Source organism: Pagrus major, chromosome 4 (assembly GCF_040436345.1).
Source record: "Pagrus major chromosome 4, Pma_NU_1.0".
NCBI classification, from domain to species: Eukaryota; Metazoa; Chordata; class Actinopteri; order Spariformes; family Sparidae; genus Pagrus; species Pagrus major.
In genome coordinates, this window is record NC_133218.1 from 23,185,569 (window position 1) to 23,206,813 (window position 21,245).

The 21,245-nt window shown below is 40.8% G+C and overlaps 1 protein-coding gene across 4 annotated transcripts; it reads right to left on the reverse strand.

Annotated features, from left to right (window-relative positions):
• Window positions 1-187: 187 nt before the first annotated feature.
• On the reverse strand, window positions 188-21,245 carry scube2 (signal peptide, CUB domain, EGF-like 2). Of its 4 annotated transcripts, none has more exons than XM_073464088.1 (23): window positions 20,986-21,245; window positions 20,389-20,505; window positions 19,896-20,021; window positions 19,353-19,487; window positions 18,406-18,531; window positions 18,162-18,278; window positions 16,596-16,685; window positions 15,731-15,847; window positions 15,498-15,620; window positions 14,823-14,939; window positions 14,565-14,687; window positions 14,149-14,265; window positions 12,622-12,711; window positions 12,373-12,495; window positions 11,532-11,699; window positions 11,042-11,248; window positions 6,015-6,185; window positions 4,130-4,297; window positions 2,735-2,896; window positions 2,441-2,638; window positions 2,036-2,188; window positions 1,833-1,912; window positions 188-1,364 (listed from the first exon to the last, which is right to left on the reverse strand). In XM_073464088.1, the coding sequence occupies exons 1-23, from the start codon at window positions 21,071-21,073 to the stop codon at window positions 1,218-1,220; spliced, it is 3,063 nt and encodes a 1,020-aa protein (XP_073320189.1). In that variant the 5' UTR covers window positions 21,074-21,245; the 3' UTR covers window positions 188-1,217. The 4 variants fall into 4 exon arrangements, with proteins under 4 accessions (XP_073320189.1, XP_073320191.1, XP_073320188.1 ...); XM_073464090.1 differs by having other exon boundaries at window positions 11,042-11,245; window positions 20,389-20,508; XM_073464087.1 differs by having other exon boundaries at window positions 20,389-20,508.

Genomic DNA, 21,245 nt, shown 5'->3' on the forward strand with positions numbered 1-21,245 from the left:
TTTCTTTTTTCTTTTTTTGCCTTAACACAGTCTTGCTGATGAGTATGTATACATTTTAACTGGCCTAAAAGAGCAGCAATTGTGTGTGTGTGTGTGTGTGTAATATGTGAATGAAAGTTAAAAAGTTGTTTTGTATCACAAAAAAGGTAGAAAAAATAATACTTGGAAAGGGAATATAAACACAAACTAAGTTTCCTATCTTTATTTACAGCATATTAGATGTACAAAACCATAAAAATATACATACATGTGTCATCTAAGACAGGTGAATAGCTCAGTTCTATTTTACATGACTTTTCATTTATTTTCTGACCTCAGTCTCTTAAATCACATCACTTCCAATCCTCTAAGTGTGCTAAGTGTCTGCAGAGTGAACGGTTTTCTTTGGTTACACACTGTATCGATTCATACTGGTACTATTTTTTGCTGAAGTAACTTTTTTGGAAGATGAGAAGGTTTTTCAGAACAGTAGCACATGTTCACACATCAAATACATGATCGATCAGCTATCGCAGCAATGCTAGACCGTCAAAAACACACGTTGTTGCTACAATACTTTTAGCATTTCACCTAAAACTTTTTACATCATATACAAAACATTCGGCAGAATAATTGCTCTTGTGGTGCCACTACTTTCTTTAGTAGTGCTAATGTTTGAAAACATTTGTGCTATATTTGTTTCTGACATTTAGCAGTCACTCTGTCAATTAACCTCTACCTGTGAAAGTAGCCTATGTTAAAACTAGATACACACTCTATATACAGTATCACTGACGTTCAGTATATATCTGTTTAGCTACCATATTTGATGCTGTGAGCAAATGTCTCGATGTGGTACTTAGCAATATTCAAATACACAGACAGACTTGCACTTTGGATTTGAATACTAAGACTTCAAAGGAGGGTATAAAGTCATTACATGCTTCTGTTGCTAATTAAAACATGTTTCCAAGTGTCCAAACAAAGTGAAGAGCTCCAGATCCCTGTCTGAGGATGCCTGTGAGGATCAACACCGATCATTTTTCCATCTTAAAGCTCCAGTTAAAAGTCCACTTTCTCTTCAGGGTCAGTATTATCAGCTGTAGTCCTCTCTAGTATCGCTGCATGTGAAAACAGAAAACTACAGAATATTCTAAAAGGGGTCAGTGGATAAAACAGATACTACAGCTAGTATCGAATGTAGGTTTTCATGAATTATCAGCAGTAACCGGACCATCCTACGGGCGAAGGAATCTCAGGACTTTGGAGCGCAGGAAGCGGATGAAGGACTTGGGGAACATCTCTCTTGATTCTTGTGCTGTGTAATTGAAGAAGTTCTGCGGGTGAGCCAGCACATCGAACAATGCCTTCATGAGCTTCTTGTCCTGATGAGGAAACATATTGCATTAATGGAGAGGAAAGCATGAATATAATGATGGGAGCAGCCGGTATTTCCACAAGTTTCCAAAAGGGGGTGCTACATGCTAACTGGAGTTAAAAAGTGGAGGCTATACTGTAGTACTGATCTGAAAAATCAATGATGGGAACTATATAATTGTAATGTCAGTGGCTCAATTTAGTTCAGGGACCTTTCCTGCTTGACCCTCACCATCCCATCCAAAGGATATATTATAGTTTTTTGATTAATTCTTATAAAAAAGATTTGCAAGAAACATCTGGTGGGCCAAACTGAAACCCATGGCGGGTCAACTTAGGCCTCACTTTGGGTGGCCCTGCTCTATTCAATACGGATGGTGCAATACAGATAAAGTGCCAAGTCTATACATGAAACAGTGTCTTGCACAACAACATGAAGTGCTCTTTGTCAATTTGTTTTTTCCTACAGTACATACCTTGAGGATTTCCTGGTGATTCTCTGAAGCATATAATCTTCCATCTCTGACTATGTCTTCTATCAGTTCCTGGTAGTCCTCTGATATAAAAAAAAAAAGTCCATAAACAGCTCGCTAATACAACAAATCAAATCAAATTAGCATAACGCACTGAGGCAGCAGCATCATAGTTACAGCACAAGACGTCACATTTCTCCTCTTACCATCATATGTCACATATGGGACCTGGAAGCCTTTCCCACTGTTTCCCTCGTTGGACCTGAACTGTATCCAAAGCCTTTTGGAGCGGGAGGTGAAAGCGATGGGACGTTCGTATGTCTGACAAGTCTCGTAGGTCGTCACAGAATTGGAGAGAGCTGTGAAATGAGCATACAGGGCAGCATCTATGATTAGCTGTCAACATACATGCTCGTGGTCAGCTGTAATCCCAATAAAGACGAGTGAGATAATGACACATTATGTTGAGTTTAAAACTGCATAAAGCTCATCAAAACCTTTACTCTGACCACTACTGCCTTAACAAAACATCCCACCCGAAAATAATGGCTAACCTCTCTGTGGTATAGTTTTTGCTTAAAAATACAAACACACCCACAGTTAACACTTACAGCTTTTTCTCATTACTAAGTAGTCTCCGCACTCGTCCTCAATCGGCAGAAAGATTTCTGGGACGACAATAAGGATCCTGCGTTTGGGTGGTGGGTTGATGATCCAGGTGCACTCCACATTGGCTGGGTAGTTCCCCGGGTAGTTGGGAGACTCAATATAACCAGTAAAATCTCCCAGTTCTCCTCCACACTGACGGTCTGTGAAGTGATGTGTCAAATATTTATTTTTTTGTTCTGGGTGCATCAAGGTGAAATACCGGGAACTGAATTCCAAAATTGGATGGACATACGTACTTTTGCATTGCATGATGTTAGTCGAGCCATCGAAGTCGGTGGTGGTGTTTCCAGGGCATGAGACGCAGTAATTCTGCCCAATCTCTCCTTGATACATGCCCGTGGGACAGCGGATGCAGCGGTGTGTGCTGGTGTTGTAGTAATGTCCTGGAGAGCACTGGACTGCAGAAGCCAAGCAGAGCGAGAGAGGATTGTAAATTGATATAATGCTCCCAATGTTCACTGCAGGCCTGTATGTATGCAACTCTAATAATGGTGTGTTAAATAATTTTAATTAAAAGCTTATTACTTTTTGTTTCCAACAAAATAGGAAACTGAGTAGAGAGCAGAGAATCAGCTCAAGGAGAACATGTCAGATCTAATTAAGTGATTTAGTTTTATGTCTGTGAATAAAAAAGGTTGCATGTAGATATTCAAGAGAGCCACCATCTATTAGCGTTGACTTTTCTTTTTCCGTTTTTGGCCTACCCATAGAAACTTTACAATGCTGTAAACTGTGGCTAAGGAGACTTTTCCCCCAGGAAAAGTCTGCAGAAATGCAGGCTTACAGAAAGTGGCCATAAAGAGCTCAAAACGTCTGCAAGAGAGTCCTCATGCATTTTACAATTTAACAGTGGGACAGTCCTAAACCCTTGTGGACTAACCAAAGTCTGTGCCTGTGGAGATTGGGATTGGGCCTTACTGTGCATTTATGTGTGGTCGAAATTATCAGAAAAACATTTTTCCGATTGGGAAAATTCACGTGTCCTCTCATGTCGGAATAACAACTCGGAAAGTCTGAGAAAATTTTTGGTACATGAGTTGCCGAGTTGACGTCATATGACACTGAAACATGGGGGATGAAAGTAAACATTGGGCTGATGGTAAGAAACTTTTACCAAAGTCATGTATTGTCATTGTATCATTTCCTTAGCTCTTCCTTGTCACTCAAATAGTGGAAACAGCTGTCAACTTCTCTCTGAGCAATAAAATGCAAAACAACTTATTTTCGGTGTCCATGATGCTCCCATATTCCAACATGACGTACATGAATACACCGTAGTCGGAAAAAACGACTTCCCAATGGGACCATCCGAGGAGCTCGTGAATACAGCGTTAGAGTGAGGGAAGACTGAGCTCCTACATGTACAGGCGTTACAACAGCTGCAGAGGGCGGCAAACTTCCTGTTAACATCCAAAAGAGCTCCATGGTCTCAGCAACCACATGATACTATCCTGATGTCAAGTGAAAAAACAAATTTTTAACCAAAACAGCCACAGATGTTTCACTTTCTCTCAGAAGTTTGACAGGTTTCCAGTTCCAAAAAAAAAAAAATGTAATCCCTCCATTCATGTTAAAACATGAGAAACCAAACTAAACTAAACTGGAGTTATTGGAGTTTTTCACTTTCCCACCTTTGGTCTCACACTCCTGGAAGGTAAGAGCACCACTGCGCTTGGTGACCAGGTTCCCTCCACAAGGGAAGCAGGAGGTGCGTCCCACTTCTGGCTGGTACATTCCCAGTGGACAGGGCAGGCAGGGGATGAAGCCGTCATGTGAGTACTGACCAGGGGAACACTGACCTGAAATCACGCAAGCATTTGACCGAAACAGAGTGTGAACAGGTGGACACAGCAACAGTTTCCTGAATTTTGTCTCTCTTGTAAAACTTTTAGAGGTGCACCACCTGGATATGTTTAATTTCAAGGTATTTTTTTGTTATGTTCAATGTGACATGTGAGAGGGAATACTGAAGATAAGAGCCTGTTATAAAGCTTAAGCAAATGTTGAAGAAATTACGCCATGTTTTATCTCACAGTGTAACTCTGAGGTGACTAATACAAACTGGGTGCAGTTGGAGTGTGCTGATAGCTCTTGTTGTTTAGTCTGACAGAGGAGATGGGATCTGGGATTCAGCCACTAAAGTGACTCCGATAACAGCACAGGAGGAGACAAAAACATGGTGGCTCCTTCAGCTTTTACTCGAGAGTTCACCTTTTGAATTCAAATACATCTTCAACATCTAAGCTCAGGGTTTTTTGACTTTACACAAAGCAGAACATCTGGAGGGGAGAGATCTTTATCGAGGCACCATCGCTTCCTGTGTGGCTCATATTCACAAAACTGTTATCTACATTTTGTGTCCTTCTGTACCTTGATTCTTTTTCTGCGTTTTGTTTATTTGCTCTAGATTTGACTCTTTGGCTTATGCTTTTTCATTGTAAATACTGTTTTCTTAAAGGGCTGCACAATTGAAACTATTGTCATTACGGACAGGGTGAAAAAAAACAAATTTGAAGATTTATTTTTAAATCATCAAACCATAAATGAAAACCTTTCTATGATTGTTAAAGGAAGAGTTAGACATTTTGGGGAAAACACTAAGAGAGGATCGATGCCTCTCTCATGTTTGAATGGTAAATATGAAGCTACAGCTAGCAGCCGCCTAGCTTAGCTTAGTTTATCACAAAGACTGGAAACAGGAGAATCACATGGTCTAGTTCGTCCTTTAGTAACAGAATCCAGCTGACAGCACATTTAAAGATCCCTGATTAACAAATGTCTTTAATTGTTTCTTTATTTGATTTAATATAATGCTCATAATATGATTATGGATATAACTGTTCACAGTCAGGTAGTGAAAAACTGTGGAGACCCTTGATGGCTAACAAAAGAGCCATCACAACTACTTACAGCGAAGGTAGGTGAACTGTGGATGTGCCCAGGTCCCACATTTCAGGGGCCAGTGACCTTAAATAGCATCTGTCTGTAAGTTATAGGAAGAGGACTGATTTCATAATATGGATTTATTTTACATCTGTATCTTCATTCGAATTCAAGTAAGTTAAACTTCCAAGATTGACAGTTTATGTAGTGGGTTACATCAGCTGGTATTGTTTATAAAGATCAGACCCGGCTCCGCGATGAAGCGCCTGAGGGAGCTGTTAAAAATTGCAAGGGGGCAATTTTTTTTTCATAAAAGAAAAATTGATTAATTTAACCACGCAACAACAAAAGAAAGGCTGAAAAACAACAACAATGTTTTCATCTTTCAACATCTTTGTGCCTCTGTATGTACTTAATTCTATGGAATGTCCTGTCTTGTATCCGGACCCTGAGTCTGTAATTAAGTTTGAATTAATGAATGCTTAAAAAAAACACTGTCTTTTGTTCTGTGTCCATCCTGGAAGAGGGATCCCTCCTCTGCTACTCTTACTGCGATTTCTTCCTTCCATAAAGCCATCTGAGGCATATTTGTGATTTTGAGTTACAGAAAAAAAACTGACCTGACCGTCTTACCTCCACATTCTGACATGTTTCGAGCTCCGACCACCTTGGAAACGTCCCTTCCTTCAGGTGCAGGACAGACCTCACAAGACGTCTGTCCCTCCTCATCCTGATACGTTCCAGCTGGACACAACACACACCGTCCCTGGTCTGCATCGTAGTAAGACCCAACACTGCAACTCACTAACAGACAGGTGGGGAATGACACACATTTAGAATCAAGGTTATTAAAGGGAAGACTCACAAATACATGCACTATACAAAGAGCAAAATTTAACTTGGGTCTACAATGTTTTCTTGAAGTAGCTGCCAAAGGTGTGGTTGTTTATCACATCTGTGAGAGCTGATCGTTTGTTTTACTGTTGTGGTGAGTTTGAAAAGAATCATGTTCTGTACTTAAACACATCTATTATTCTCTCAAAACGACCACTGTGATCTGCAATCAAGTTGAAACAAATGTAATTATTCAAGCTGGTGAAATCAATCATTTCCCTCACTGGGAGACTGAAAACAAACAGCTAAGAGACCCAAAACAGTCTGATATGACTGAACGTGTAATTTACACCAATTTAGCAGACAGATCAGAGTCGGAGGTCGTCCGTCTACAAACACTAGGTGAGATAGACAATGTAAAATGCAGACATGAATCAACAAATATCACAGGATGCCCTGTGGCTACACATAATCAGACAGTCCTAACCACACTGTAGATTTACACCACAAATACAGCAGCTGCATGACAAAACCATTAAAGTAAAGACCCAGACTTCATCAGCTGCCTCTCAAGTTTAATCAAACACGACCGTGTATGTACTTGAAACGGATAAACACACTGAAGTGTATCCTTAACACATTAAAGGCAGGAGCCGGGCCGGAAAACAATTTATCAACGTGCTGACAGATTTGACTAAGCTTTACAGACATGTTAATGAACATTATAAGTATCGTTGACCTTGATGGAGTTAAACACTCTGCTACAAGCTGTACAGTCTGCTTAAGTATTTACCAGCACTGTTTAGAAGTAGAAGTGCATCCTCCAAATCCACCTCTATTTTATGATAAACAGAGTTGTAGATGCTATTTTGGCTTTATTTGAGGCATCTTCTGAAAATGTATGACAAGTTATCTATAAATACACATTTTTCGCAATGATCCCTCAAATGTAGCTATCAAAAACTCAAAAACAAGATACAGTGACTGTTGTGTGCTTTGTGTGTGAAGTAAAGTTGCTTAGTGGTATGAGCTTATATCTAAATTGAGAAAATATAAACCAGGCAGGATGGATCTACATACTGGCTTTAGGTAATGTACAGTAAAGCTGTTAAAACTAGAAACATGATGATAATCCTATGTTCATTTTCAACACAAAACTAGCTTTAAAGAGTCATAAAAGACATGGAGCTTATACCATTGTGTTTATTAGTAATGTCCATCAGTTTGTTTCTCATTTCATTGGTGTTTAATCTGATTCTTGTCACTAAACAGTGTCAGACCTATTATTAAAATAAACAGTTTTGCTCATTATTCATGTTACATGTAGTCTTTGGCCATTTAAATCAAAGAATGTCAGGAGGAGGGAAAGTAAACTTTTTACCTCAGCTAGCTAACATTTTAATAACAAAACTATTGAATGTTACTTGTATCTATTTAAGAGTCATTTAGATCAAAAATCTCTTTTTCAAGAGAGTCCTGGTCAAGACAGGCAGCAGCAAAATTACACAGTTGCAGACATAAAAGACACATAACAAATTGCTTTGGCATAAACTATCAAAACATTCATTGACATCTACAGCCAGATGTCCTTTCTTCCAAGTCATTTAGAGTAACTTTAAATGCATCCAGTGAAAGCAGCTCCCTAAGATTCAGGCAAATTTGTAAAAGATTCCAACTTTAGGGACAGTTAGTTGTAGGAGAAGAATGCAAACAGACCAAGAATAGCCTGGTGATCAAGAATATGACAATGGTTGAGTCTACAAGTGGACAAGGCACACCATCCAACACGGGCAAATGTAGCTCTTATATTGGTGATTGCTAATTATTGCTAGGTTGATTGATTATTATTAGTTTTAATAATCATTTAATTTAGATTTATTAACACTATTACACAAAGCCAGGAGAGTCATTTTTCAGCCGGCCGCCAAAGGGCTGCGTGACTCTTACACAGACATACAAAATTTTGGCAAAAAAAAAGGTCTGCATGATGCTGTCTTTCACATTAGTTTAGATGCAAGTCAGGACACTCACACACATACAGTAAACAAATGCGTAGAGGCACATTTATGTGTAAAAAACATCCATAATGAAGCTGTTGAAATGCTTTCGCAAGCCAGCCCTAATTCAGCCAAAATCATTGAGACAAAAGAGCACCAACCCTCTCCACATCTGACACATTATAATTCACACAACACCACTGTGCACCAGGGAGGAACCTTTAACACCACCATAAGCGTCCTCACCTCTTTTAAAAGCAAACACAGAAGCAAATCAAAGAGAGTATTCCCCTCTTATCTCACAAAAGTGCAAAGGCTTGATTAAAGGGGCCAACACGCCGCTTTGCTTTGGTTCCTCCCATTCAGAGTGATGCCTGTAATTAATTTGGGAATTACTGCGTCTGTCTAGAACTTGAAAACTGAAGCTGATCTCGCACAAGAATAAATCAATTAAATCCTAGGCCTTTAGCACAAAATACTCCTCAGTCAGTCAGTTGTAGCCTTTAAGCCGCCTGTAAGCGGAGAAACCACTATCTCTAAAAGCCCAACGCACAAAAGCTTTAACGTAGATCCATTATACGTGGCTCAGCAAATTGTTCGATTTTCCCCCTAAAGAAAGAAAATGTAATTCTCTCAAGAGCAGTTTATTTTTTGAAACCTATTGTTTATTCTGAAAGACCATGAGGAGCCATCATTGCATTGTCCTCTAACAGCTTTTATTTGACAGAGGGAAGCAGTGAGAGAGGAGAGAGAGTGAGAGTGAAAGACAGAAAAAACCTTGAAGCCTTTCAAATGCAAAGAACGCTTCTATAGAGTCCTCGAATTGATGGCCCCAAAGAGGTTTAAAAGACCTTTCACCTCTATTCAAGTCCCCAGTCTTTGCCTACTTGATGACATAGGAAAACACTACGGTATCACAGTGGTAAGGAGCTGAACCCAATAAAAGGGGTCAGGTTTCTGAATCCCCCCATTCTGCACGGCCCAATCGCTGCTCGCGCCCATCAAGCGGAGGCCCAAACAACTGATGCTAATTGATTCCCATGGTGTGGCTGAAGTCAATTCTCTTTAGCAGTTTAGTGGCTGGGGGTCATGCAAAGTGGCCCCAGTTGGGGGGCAGGGGGGACACAGCACTCAAACTGCCAGCTTGAATCAACAGCACTTCCTAAACATCTTCAATGTTAAAACAAACACGCAAACAACGGTGAAATAGATGTGGACACGCACCACTGACGGCATCACTGGATCATTATGACTGTTGACGTTGTCGTGCTTCTTTTACTTTTTAGATAAATATGTATTCTGAAAAAATTTGACAGTACAAATAAACATCTGAACGACATAATAAATAAACTAAATCATCCATACAATGCACTTAAACAAAAATGAGGTCCTGGAATATAAACCGATGCAACAAATCACAATCAGAGGAGAAATGCTTTAAAGGACTCAGAGAGGTGAAAGCATATTTTCTCCAAATGCACAGGAGTCTGTGTTGTCATCCCTCCGAGGCAGTGAGAACAAGCCCCAAATGGGTTTTTTCAATGGAGTGGGCAAACTGAAAAGGACTAAACTGCACTCCAAGCTAAGCCAGAGCGGGAGTTGGGGGAGGAGGGGAAAAATATAGCTCCTTTAAAGAGCTGGAGGTTAAGAAGAATGCCTTTCAGCCCTCCGCCTCCCCTCCTCTCCTCTCCCAAATTACATGTCTACACCCCTGCCATGGCCAATAGACTGCTTAATGTTGACCTGAAAGTGTAGCGGGGGAGTTAAGGAATAAACACGCTTAAGACCTGTGTTACTGAAAGGTAGAAATAATGAGCAGGAGCATATTGGGTTTAAATCATGTCAGCACAGCTCAACAGCAGAAATGACTATGATGTTAATACAAATATGGTGTTACAAAGAGATATATGCCACATTATCTCAAGAAAATACAGGATAGCTGTAGTTTCGGTCTCTAGTTAAAGTGCAAATACCCTAAATCATCCCTATTCTTGAGTGGTTCCAAAGAGGGAAAACAAAAACTTTAAACACTCTGGAGGAGCTGTGTGAGGTTAACTAAATATCCGGGTCAAACATCTTCAACATCGCTGGTAAACCTGTGAATATACTGAACAAAAAGCATAACATTCGAATAAATATTTAGACATCTCAACAGAAGACAGGCCCCTGTTTCCTCTCACTGATATTAAGACGGCGTGCAGCAGGCAGCAAACTTACTGTGAGGCCCGAAATTAGGGGCGCACGCTCCCAACAGCCAGAGAAAACACATGCCAGCCTCCAGCCCTCCAACACTGACAGTGTGCGGTCTTATTTAATGAACATTTTCTCCATCACAGGTTGTATATAAAACCCAACGGGGAGGCAAAAGCTACCAGGAGACCTGCCATGAGCCCTCATGTTACACTCTTATCCCGCGGAGATGCTGGAAGATCTCACAGCTTGGAGGGCCAACAACAGTCTCTCTGTTCTTCCATTCAGCTCGCTCTCCCCTCCAACTAGCTCATTACAGCATGTCTGCAAACCAAATATGGCACTCATCTGGCCAACACCTGCTCCAAATCCAATCATTAAACCAGCTTGTCTAAATATATCTCACTGGCATGGACCATTTCAATTGCTTAAAGACGTGACTATGAGTCTACTGTGTGTTTAAGGCCTAGTCAGAGCCACTGCTGCCTTGTGTTAGGTTTAACAAAAGCAGTTGGATCTGCGCTCGTGGGAGATGAAAAGTATTTCCAGTAAAGGAGACGCCTGGCTCGATGGGGCATCACCTGACATTTAAATTGTTTTCTGCATTGCATAAAAATTAAACACAAAAAACAAACTCACCACATTTCCTGCCCATCAGCACCTGTCCTGCCACACAGTGTCCTGGAAGCTCTGCTGGCTGGCCCAGACTCTTGCCGAGCTCGTAGTCAGACCCGGCAAAGTGGAGGTGGAACTGTTCCCGATTGATGGACTTCCTCAGGGTCCTGATGGTCTTCCTGAGCCTCTTCTCCGAACGTCGGCGCACGCAGTTCAGGTCACAGCTCTCTGCTGAGAGAGGCACTTGATACCACAACTGTTTCCACGGCAAAATGTCATCTCACACGCCTATTGTAATTTCATGCTTGGATGCTCACATGCTTACCTAGACACCACTTCATTCAAGGAAATAAAACAAAAACACCACAAGAGTCCCAGCCTAGAGCCAACCACCACGGCAAAGTCAAAACAGGAGATACTTTAATGTTTTGATGAACAGACATCAGTGAAAGAAAGATGGAGAGCAACAAGCAAAGGTCGCAGGCAGGCAGAGAGGGAGCGCAGAGAGACCAACCTGTTACCTCCTCTAGGTTCACATCCAGCTCAAACTCAGCTGTTATCGAGGAGCCGTCCTCCTCGCCGGCCTTCCTGCCGTGGCGGCTGCGTGTCCGCTGTCCGGACGAGGTGCAGCGCAGGCTCACGTAGCTGAACTGGACGTTTTCAGTGAAGAGGAACCTGCTATCTGTGGACATGGGAGACAACCACCCCCCCACAACACACATACAACACACACAATCGCACAACTGTTAAAGAAAATCATAGATGGAATCAAAAATATTTTAAAACACCCCTTAAACCAATGCAGCTAATTTGATTATTTTTTGTCATGTAGACTAGTATAAGCTTATAAACCTATACTAGTGATAAAAAGGATGTTATGTCCCACTGACAATTTCCTTTATTCGAAACAATTATGTGCCCTTTCAGTGACTGTGAGGGATGTTAAAGACCATGCCGAAACCCTCCGGAGAAGCAAAATAATCCTACAATCGGAACCCCGTTTGATTGATGGCTAAGTCAGACCCAACTGAAAGGCATGCTATGGCTAATTACATCCTCCCCTGTCACTGCCAGACAAAGTGCTACGCTGAGACGTTCAAGACACTCCAAACCACATCACTTTCCCCACAAATTTCTTTCACATTTGCCTTTGGTTTTTGGTTTACTTTGAAGCAGCCTTCAGGTCTGCTTTGTCTTCTAAAGGTTGTGGCTTTAGATGCTGGCAGCTCTCTGTAAACCCAAAATGTTTTTTAACCAGCAACATGAAGGAGCTGTAATTTTAATCCTCATCTATCTGTAATCTAAGTCTTGTGTTTGGAGGCGGTGTTATGCCTGTTGTGTGGCAACCTCTGTACCTGAGTTTGCTGAGTTTAAGCTCTCCTTCAGTTTCTCCTGACTTCGCTTTAAGTTGCATTTTGCAGTGCCAGACTTAAACGTGGCTGTGGTCTTAATGCGTGGAACACTGGCCACTTCTGGACCTGCAGGACAGAAGAACAGAAAATTATCTACCTCTGAGAATAAGAAAAGACTGAGTTGTTCCTGGGTTACTGTTTTGTGTGGCAGAGCGGAAAGATAGATGTAAATCTGTGATGTTTTGTACTTGCCTAAGCACTGCGAGCCGCTGCTGTTCTTTTGTGCGTCAGCCAGGCAGGGCAGAGGCATTCCACAGGTCACCGTGTAGGAATCCTCCGTCCCTGAAAACACACAAGAGGCCATGACACACAGACCAGCACAGACAAAAGTTAGGGCCACAAAAGCCAAGTTAGTGAGAGCAAACAGGCAGCATGTAGGAACAAGAAGAGTCACCCTGCAGACTGTTGCTGACGGCTGTTCACACAACAAGTTGTAGAACAGCCTGACTTAGTGACATATTGCTTTAGCCGTGTTGCATCAAAGGACACCCGACCTGAACTGCAACAAGCTGTTTGGATCTTAACATAATGGTAAGCTTGACTGAGGTGTGTCAAATCATGTCAACTGACTGCATCAAACATGTTGAAGAACTCACAGTTCTTATTATTCACTGTACAAATAGGAGCCTTATTGTTTGCTTTGCTTTGTCAGAGCTCTGCTGAAGTCCATTCACCCCTTACATTGTTTAAAACTAACATGCAAGCCAACATTCAAGTATAAAATGGTTACTAGTGGTGAAGTCAACAGCTGACCGGATTAGTCAAGACTCTTTGCAGCCTTCCAGCAGCCACCTCCTCACTGAATTCCTGCTATTACTTTTTGTTAATGTTTTGGTGCAATTCCATTTTGGTGTGATTGGAGAACAATTTTTGGGGCGCATGACTCTTCTGTATTTATTTTCTTTTTCCTACCCTATTCTAGCAGTCAACATCCAGTGCCATACAGCCTCTGAATGAGTTTGGATTATTCAAAGTCCAAATTTAACATTTGCTTTGCCTGATAATGGACAAATTTTCCATAGAAACAGGTGTAATCCTATATTTCATTTACTGACCATGGAGATTTGTCAGAAAAAGTTAAGAGAGTAAACAGAAAAATTATTAACAGATGTTTTGTGGAGGTGTGATTAAGAACTTTGAACAGCTGGAAGGCTTTCAAACTACAGAGGCCACAAATATTAGCCATCGAGGGCCAAATTGTTGCGCAGTTAAGGTTCATCTAAATCTAGATTTGGACATTTCTCTGGACTATTTATATGCAGAATCTGTGATAAAACTGCATGAGTAAAACTGACTTAGAGCTCTGACTGAGCAGTGCGAACTAAGTAATGCTTTTATTCGTTCGATGAATAATAAGAACAGGAAAATATGCAGGAGTGACAGAACTGACAATGATGTTATGCAAGAACTAGGTTCTTTACTTAAAGTGTGCAGGTCAGCTTTGTTTCATGAGAGGAAAACAAACAAAAACAAAAACACAAACACGAAAAAGAAGATGAAGCTTCAGATGAAGAGATTTTACAATACAGCACAGGTGTTAATAAAGTTTGTGCAAACCTTGAACACTCAACATGAGATTAAGGTAAACAAAACCAAAATCCTCTGCCTTATTTGTCTCATGGAAATATAGTTAAAACAATCACTGAACAGGTTCTTATCATATCAGGTAATTATGGCAGATAAATCATGTTATATGGACATCTGGCTCGACCAACTCACCACTGCTGATATGAACTTGGGACTGGCACGTCAGGAAGCAGCGGTCCCCACCCTCCTGCTTACTACAGTTCAGGGTAGGTTTAGAGGGGGGGTTTGCAGCTGGCAAACCCTCAGCCTCTAGATAGAAACAGCAACAAAACTCCAAGGTAAAATAAAGAACAACTTTTGTTTGTAACAAGGAGCAAGAGTCACGTGAAGATGAGACATAAAACATCCTAAAACAGCATTGTTGCATTTTGGATGTTTTACACAAGCACAAGAAAACCAGGTGACAGAGAATTAAAGAGAAAAAAGAGAACAGAATTCAAAGTATCTCCTGTTTTTGTCCCCAAAATTTTAGTCCTAAATGTGGGATGTCACACAATTTCCAAGGACAGCAGCACTCAACAGATGAGCCAGATGTGGCATTGCCTTACCAATGCAGTCCTTTTTGTTCCAGTGAAGTTTATAGCCTGGATGGCAAAAGCACTCAAATCCACCCATGGCGTTCTCACAACCATGCTCACAACCGCCATTGTTCACACTGCATTCATTTATATCTGAGATGAAAAGGGAAAAAACATTATTATAAATACAAGACCCATTTTTTCCAATGCATCAGTGAGCAAGTTCTGACCGTTGTATGCTCTAAATTGAGCACCTTGTGTAGCTCCCTCCACCTGATGTAGACTCACCTCCGCAGTGGGCCAGTCCATACATGGTGTAGCCTTTGTTGCACAGACACTGAAAACCACCAGGGGAGTTCACACATGTGTGATCACATGTCCGCTCAAAAAAACACTCATCTATATCTGTAATCAGAATCAGGTGGATGACATAATAGCAGGGCAGTCAGTTGCAATCTCATTTGGGAGGGATTTCCCACCCACAGACACATTTGATCCTGAATTTTCCAACTCTGTGAAATGTGACGTGTGCTTTATCAGGTTAAATAGTGTTGGCTTTTGGGAATAAAAACAGGTGCAGTGTTTCATTGAGACGCTTTAAATTTAACCATATTTGCATCGTGACAGTGTGCTTAAAACCATAGACTGTGATCCAAAGGTTAACAAAAGTGTAGGCCTATTACCGAAAACCAATACACAAGGAAAAAAGTGACAGATCTTTTAACACACAATGTGAAAAACAGCTCAATCCCAGACAGACGGTAAAGCAATTAATGTTTTCTGATCAGTTAAGTATGAAGTACCAGACTTTTTCATCTGCAACTTCAATCATGCAACTTCATGGTCACAAGTTGATAGCTTCTTTGTACAGAATGTACAAAGAAGCTATCAACATCACAAATGTCTGCTAGTGTTGTGTTGACTGTGCAGCGTTTGAATGAACAATCCAAGATCCATTCCTACCTTGACAAGAACGTTCATCTGTCAGCAGCTTGAAGCCTTTCCTGCAGTTACACTCAAAGCTGCCGATGGTGTTCCTGCAGAAGTGCTCGCAACCGCCGTTGTGATGCTCACACTCGTCAATATCTGTGGAAACAGGCGAGATCACAACACTTTAACAAGACTTTCTATACAAATCCACTGAGATAAATCAGAGTTTCAATGAGGAGATTTTTTTTGTGGACAGGCAGTCTGACCTTTGCATGTTTTTCCATCCGGCTGCAGCGTGAAGCCAATAGGGCAGCTGCAGCGCACACCTGTGGATGTGTCCTTACAGGTGCAGTCGCACCCCCCATTGTTCACCGCACAGGTTTCTGAAATTACACAATGTGAATGTATGTGAATGGCCATCCTCTTTGTGAAAATGCTGTTATTCCTAAATGTGAGATATTTTCTTAACACTGTGCTCTCAAAACACCTGGACTAAAGAGATAACATGATATTACAAATGTACCGTTTCTTTAATAGAATTTGAATTGTTGTCCAAACTGTTTTCAACCCTTTAGGCCCTAAATATATAGAAAACATAAACAGTGATTATTACTGTTTTAAACACAGATAAATAAAGCTCTAATGCAGACTTATTCAACAGGCCACCCGTGGGCTTTGATCATTTTGTTAGTAGGCAAATTGGCCCATTTATTAGTTATGTCTGTGGCTGAGCACACAAGGTACACCCCTACATAGGTTAGGTACATCTAGACAAGACTTGTACTTGGTGAAGTGCCAAAGATATAATGTTTTACATGTATCGAGTGACCCAAAATCACACAACTGATAAATACTAGCTATACAAGAAAAGATTCCCACTCTGCTCTTCCCAAATGGAAGGAAAACGTGAAATGTACCACACTGTCACAAATGCATATTTTTCATGGGGGAAACCGGGGGCGAGACAGCGAGCGCCTGGTCATTTCACAGTTTGCTGAAAAGTCCGAGGAATGCATCGGCTTACTAGACATTAGTTCTCTCCCCCTGAGTGGTTCCTGGCAGCTCAACACACTGTCAGCTAAAAGACAAACTCGAGCTGTCAGCCTGTGAATGTAGAAGTGTGATTATTACCCATTAACAGTCTTCGTTTCACTCTTTTGTCCACCTCTGTGAAGGATGTGGCGTTGTGGTCTGACGACTCGGTGGTGGCTTCATCTCGTTCTGTGACACACAAAACTAATCATCAATAGAGTAAGAACTGACACACACAGTCACTACATTTACAAGCAGTGTGACTACAGCTCTGGGTGTTTGCGTTGGTCTCCTTTCAGTAAGCAGATGCATGTTTACACTTGAGATATTCAGCTTGTAGTGGCTTGGTGTGAGTCAGATAACACGCCAGATCAGCAAAGTGAATCTGTAGACAACATCGCAGTGATACGCCTGGACCTCACACACACTGCTGCTGCTGGAGGGAGAGATACTACCCAATATCTGATCCTTATCCTTCATAACCATTGTGTGGAAAAATGCACACAGCCCAACAGGATAACTGACACCGAGATGTTTCCAGTTACTCTGTTTTTATTCGTTTCGTCAAGATAGCCTATGTAACAGTAAAGAAACAAAGTCCAAGCTGCTCCTGGAATGTGCACTCCTTGAGCTGATATGTATTTTTGTTATTTTCTGAACAAGAACAACAACAAGAACCCAAAACATAAATCATACCTGTGTCAGCCTCATTCTGTTTATACATTCTGTATTTAAAAACAACCAGCCAACACTGACGGACGGTTGTGATTTATGTGACAGGAAAAAGTACTTTAATAATCAGTTTTAACATCCAGTTTTTCCATTTTGTCTTCCCTTTAGTATCGTTAAGGTTGTTCATCTTTCAGATGAGCATCTTTCAGAGCATAATGTACATTATCAGCTTGTTTCAGCACTCCGTTTAAGCTACATGATGACGTAAACATCTGGCTTCAAATCCGGGACACCATTTGACAAAACAATCTTCCAACCAACTCTCTCCACAGCTTTCAACCACAACTCAGAAGTCCATTCCCTAAGGAAGACTGCGAGAAATTCTAAATAAGTAAAATAAATAAATAACTTGCTCGTCTAAGACTTGTTGTTTTTTATGACTGCATCATTACAGCCAATTAAAATGTTATAGACCTCTTGTGCATCATTTTCTCCCAAATTCAGTGTGATGTATTTGGTATCTTTGGAATTATTTGGATTTCTAGAACAGAGCCACCCAAAGTCGGCACCACCGTAAGGTTTGATTTGGTCTGGCAGATGTTTTCAGCAAAAAAAAAGGTATACAAATCATTAAAGAATATATAATATAATTTGTTGTTTATGCTGTTTTTTGTGAGGTATAATGCTCAAGGATCCCAAAGTATTTATGATTTTCCTTAATCTCCACCATTACATTTCAGTTTTGAAAAAAGTTTGGGCACCCCTGCTTTAGAAGGAACAATACTGTTGTGAACAATGATTGTTTGAACAATGTTTAGCTGCACAAAATGAGTTTCAAGTAAGGATAAGATATGGTTATACCCTCAGAGAAGATTACAATATGTTTTTTAAAGGGAAGTTTATGTTAAAAAACGATAGAAATGTACAGAGTATTAGTGCATCATCATGTCTCACATGTCAAGCAACAATTCAGTCTACAAACAGTGTGCTTACCTACACACGACCTCTTGTCAGGTTGCAGCGTGTACCTGACGTGACACCTGCATATGGGGCCGTTCTCTGTGTCCTCACAGGTGTGCTGGCAGCCTCCGTTGCCGTGGTTACAAGTTACTACAGAGTCAACAACATGCAACCATAAGACATTAAATCAGTGCAATATTTAAAGCCAGCTGTGTGTGTGTGTGACTCTTAGGTAGGCGTGTAGTGTGAAGTCAGCTTCATGCTGTTGAGCACGTACAGATGCAGCCTCTCTGGTTCCTGGCCAGCTCGAACCCTGGACGACACTCACAGGCCACACCCCCTTTGGGTGTCTCTTTGCAGATGTGGGCGCAGCCGTGCTCCTTATTCATACAGTTGAGGCCCTCTGGGATAGAAAGAGGGCGAGAGGTACACAATGAAACTCTCCTACAGTGACTGACCGGCTACACACAAAGGCACACATACTAAGAGATTAGTCTGGCATCCTCAAAGACACTGATTGTTCTCACGCCTTACACAATCCAAAAACATCAGCCGCTATTTTCTCTTTAGCACTTCCAGAGAGGAATAGAAAGTTGATTAAAAGTTCATTTCCTGAAAACAAACTCTGCTAGTATCTACAACATACTCAATAATGCTCTCTAGCTGAAAAATTAGATGAGCTGAAGCACCATTTATATAGATGGGTCACAGCTGAGTAGACAGGTCCACGGGATTTAAAAGGGTTGTCAAGACCCGATGGAGTGGAAAGTACTTGCATTTAAGTTGACTTCAGTCAAGAAGACAAAACAAAGGCACTTCAGACTAATCTGTGACATAGACCACATAGACCCAAGTGTTGCAGTTATTAACTCATTTTGTTCTCAGGGACACAGAGATCCTTTTCCCACAGCATGTTGCTGCTGCAGATAAAAGCTCAGTGACGGGAGCCAGCTTGAACCTGTCATCCCTCATTCTGCCGTCAATCTTAGATTTGTATGTGAATATTGGAGCATTTTCCACATAATTATCTGTCTTTTTACACAGCTTAATGCAATTAGCAGATACAAGCATTCGCAAACACAAACACATGAGACAAACAAATAAACTGTTAAAATAAAATTTCCTTTCCTCCAGACATTTTAAACAACATGTATATTTGAATATCAGGTGCAGACACAGGCATGGCTGCTGTTTACAGACCAAGTGTGCATGTTGTACACTCACCCACAGAGCGGTGGATGCATGTGTGCTGGTTGTCGCTGAGGAAGAAGCCCTCTTTGCAACGGCACTCGTAGCTGCCCATGGTATTGACACAAGTGTGTTGGCACCCACCATTGTTGAACATGCATTCATCCACATCTACAGGACAGTGGATTAATTGCATTGATTAACAGTGTTTACTGAACTCTGGAAAAACTATGTTTTATATATTCACAAATTAGCTTTTAACTTATGTAAATCAAATAAGGATGTTTTCTGCAGTGTTTATAAACACTGCACATGAAAATAAAGCTTTTTTCAAATCAAGTTTCAGACATAAATATTTGTAAATTTTTCAAATACTGCATGATCAAAACCAAAACTGTTTGTATGAGGCTTCATTTGAAAAGTTTACCGAAGAGGGCCCAAGAAAAGACATCTGAGTGAGTGTGAGACACTTCACATGCAACCCACACAAACATGAAATCTTCACCATCAGAGCCGATGATTCAAGCTCTCTGTCTATCATAAAAGCTTATTTACTGAGTGGTTTAAAGCTGAGCTTACCTAGACAGTTGTGTCCATCATGTGCCAAATTGAATCCGTCATAGCAAGTGCAGCGGTAGTTGCCTGGGATATTGTTGCACTCATGTACACAGCCACCATTATACTCCAAGTCGCATTCATCAATGTCTGTGAAGTAACACCACATATATGAAAGTTCAGCTGCTCATCAGAAAGTTAGAATGCAAAATGTTATTCTTTAGCAGTAAGAAAAAGAACTGGGGTGCATTAGGAGGATGTATAGTTTATATATTAAGTAAATATAGGAAGAATAAGATTTAAAGGAGAACATTTTAGGAATTTAGAAAAGATGCCACAATTGATAAAATAATGTTATTATATGGTAATTACAAACTGTTATTCAGTTTTACAGACAACCTTTTCAAAATATGAGCCTAAACATCCAAACGCTATGATCATACTTCGACAATGTGGTGGTTTTGGTAAGCAGATATGAATGTGAAACAAACAGCTCAACAAAAAGGAGACACATTACCTTCGCAGTGTTTTCCATCTCCTTTAAAGCCTGCTTTACACGTGCACTTGTATGAGCCTTGGGTAGTCTGACAAATAGCATCAATGTGACAGCCATCACTTCCATCTGCACATGGATCTGCTGAAATCCATATGGGTCTTATAGGTCATGATTACCAAAACACATTCACATAGTCTAATGAGTCAAATAGTATGACATTTACCATATATGCACTTTTAAGTCACGTTTTGTTAGAATGTACTACAGAAGGCGAGCAAGAAAACTCTGATTTAACTCACAAACACTAAAAAATAAACCTTCCATGATACTAATTGTAGCCTACAGCAGGTCATTTTATAGATCCATTGAAAACCAACCTGAAAGTTAATAAGTTACAAAATAAAATTTGTTATAAAAAAACTAGGGAGCACATAATTTCCCCACAACAACAGTTATTTGTATAAAGCTACACATATACAAACTAAGAGAAAAAGTTAAAATCACCACTTGGGAAACAAGAGCGCACTCCTGAAAGCGTGCGTAAAAGTAGCACTCTCCACGACTGGAAAACACAACACAACACACACACACATGCACACACACTCAGTACAGTCCCACCTCGAATCTCTGGAAGCGCTGTGCTTTGGCGACTATTTAACAAGAGCAAAAACAAACAAAAGTCCCTTGCAGCCCAAATAGCTCCCATGGTGATATGATCCAAGTTTAGAGGTCTTCTCAAAAGGACGCGTACGCACTGAAGTCGTGACCGAGCGTCCGCCTCATTTTCATTCTAGCCTGTCAATCTGCTTCACAAGGGGCTTTTGAAAAGAGAAAGGAGTGAGTAAGTGAGTGAGTGAGTGAGTGTGTGTGTGTGTGTG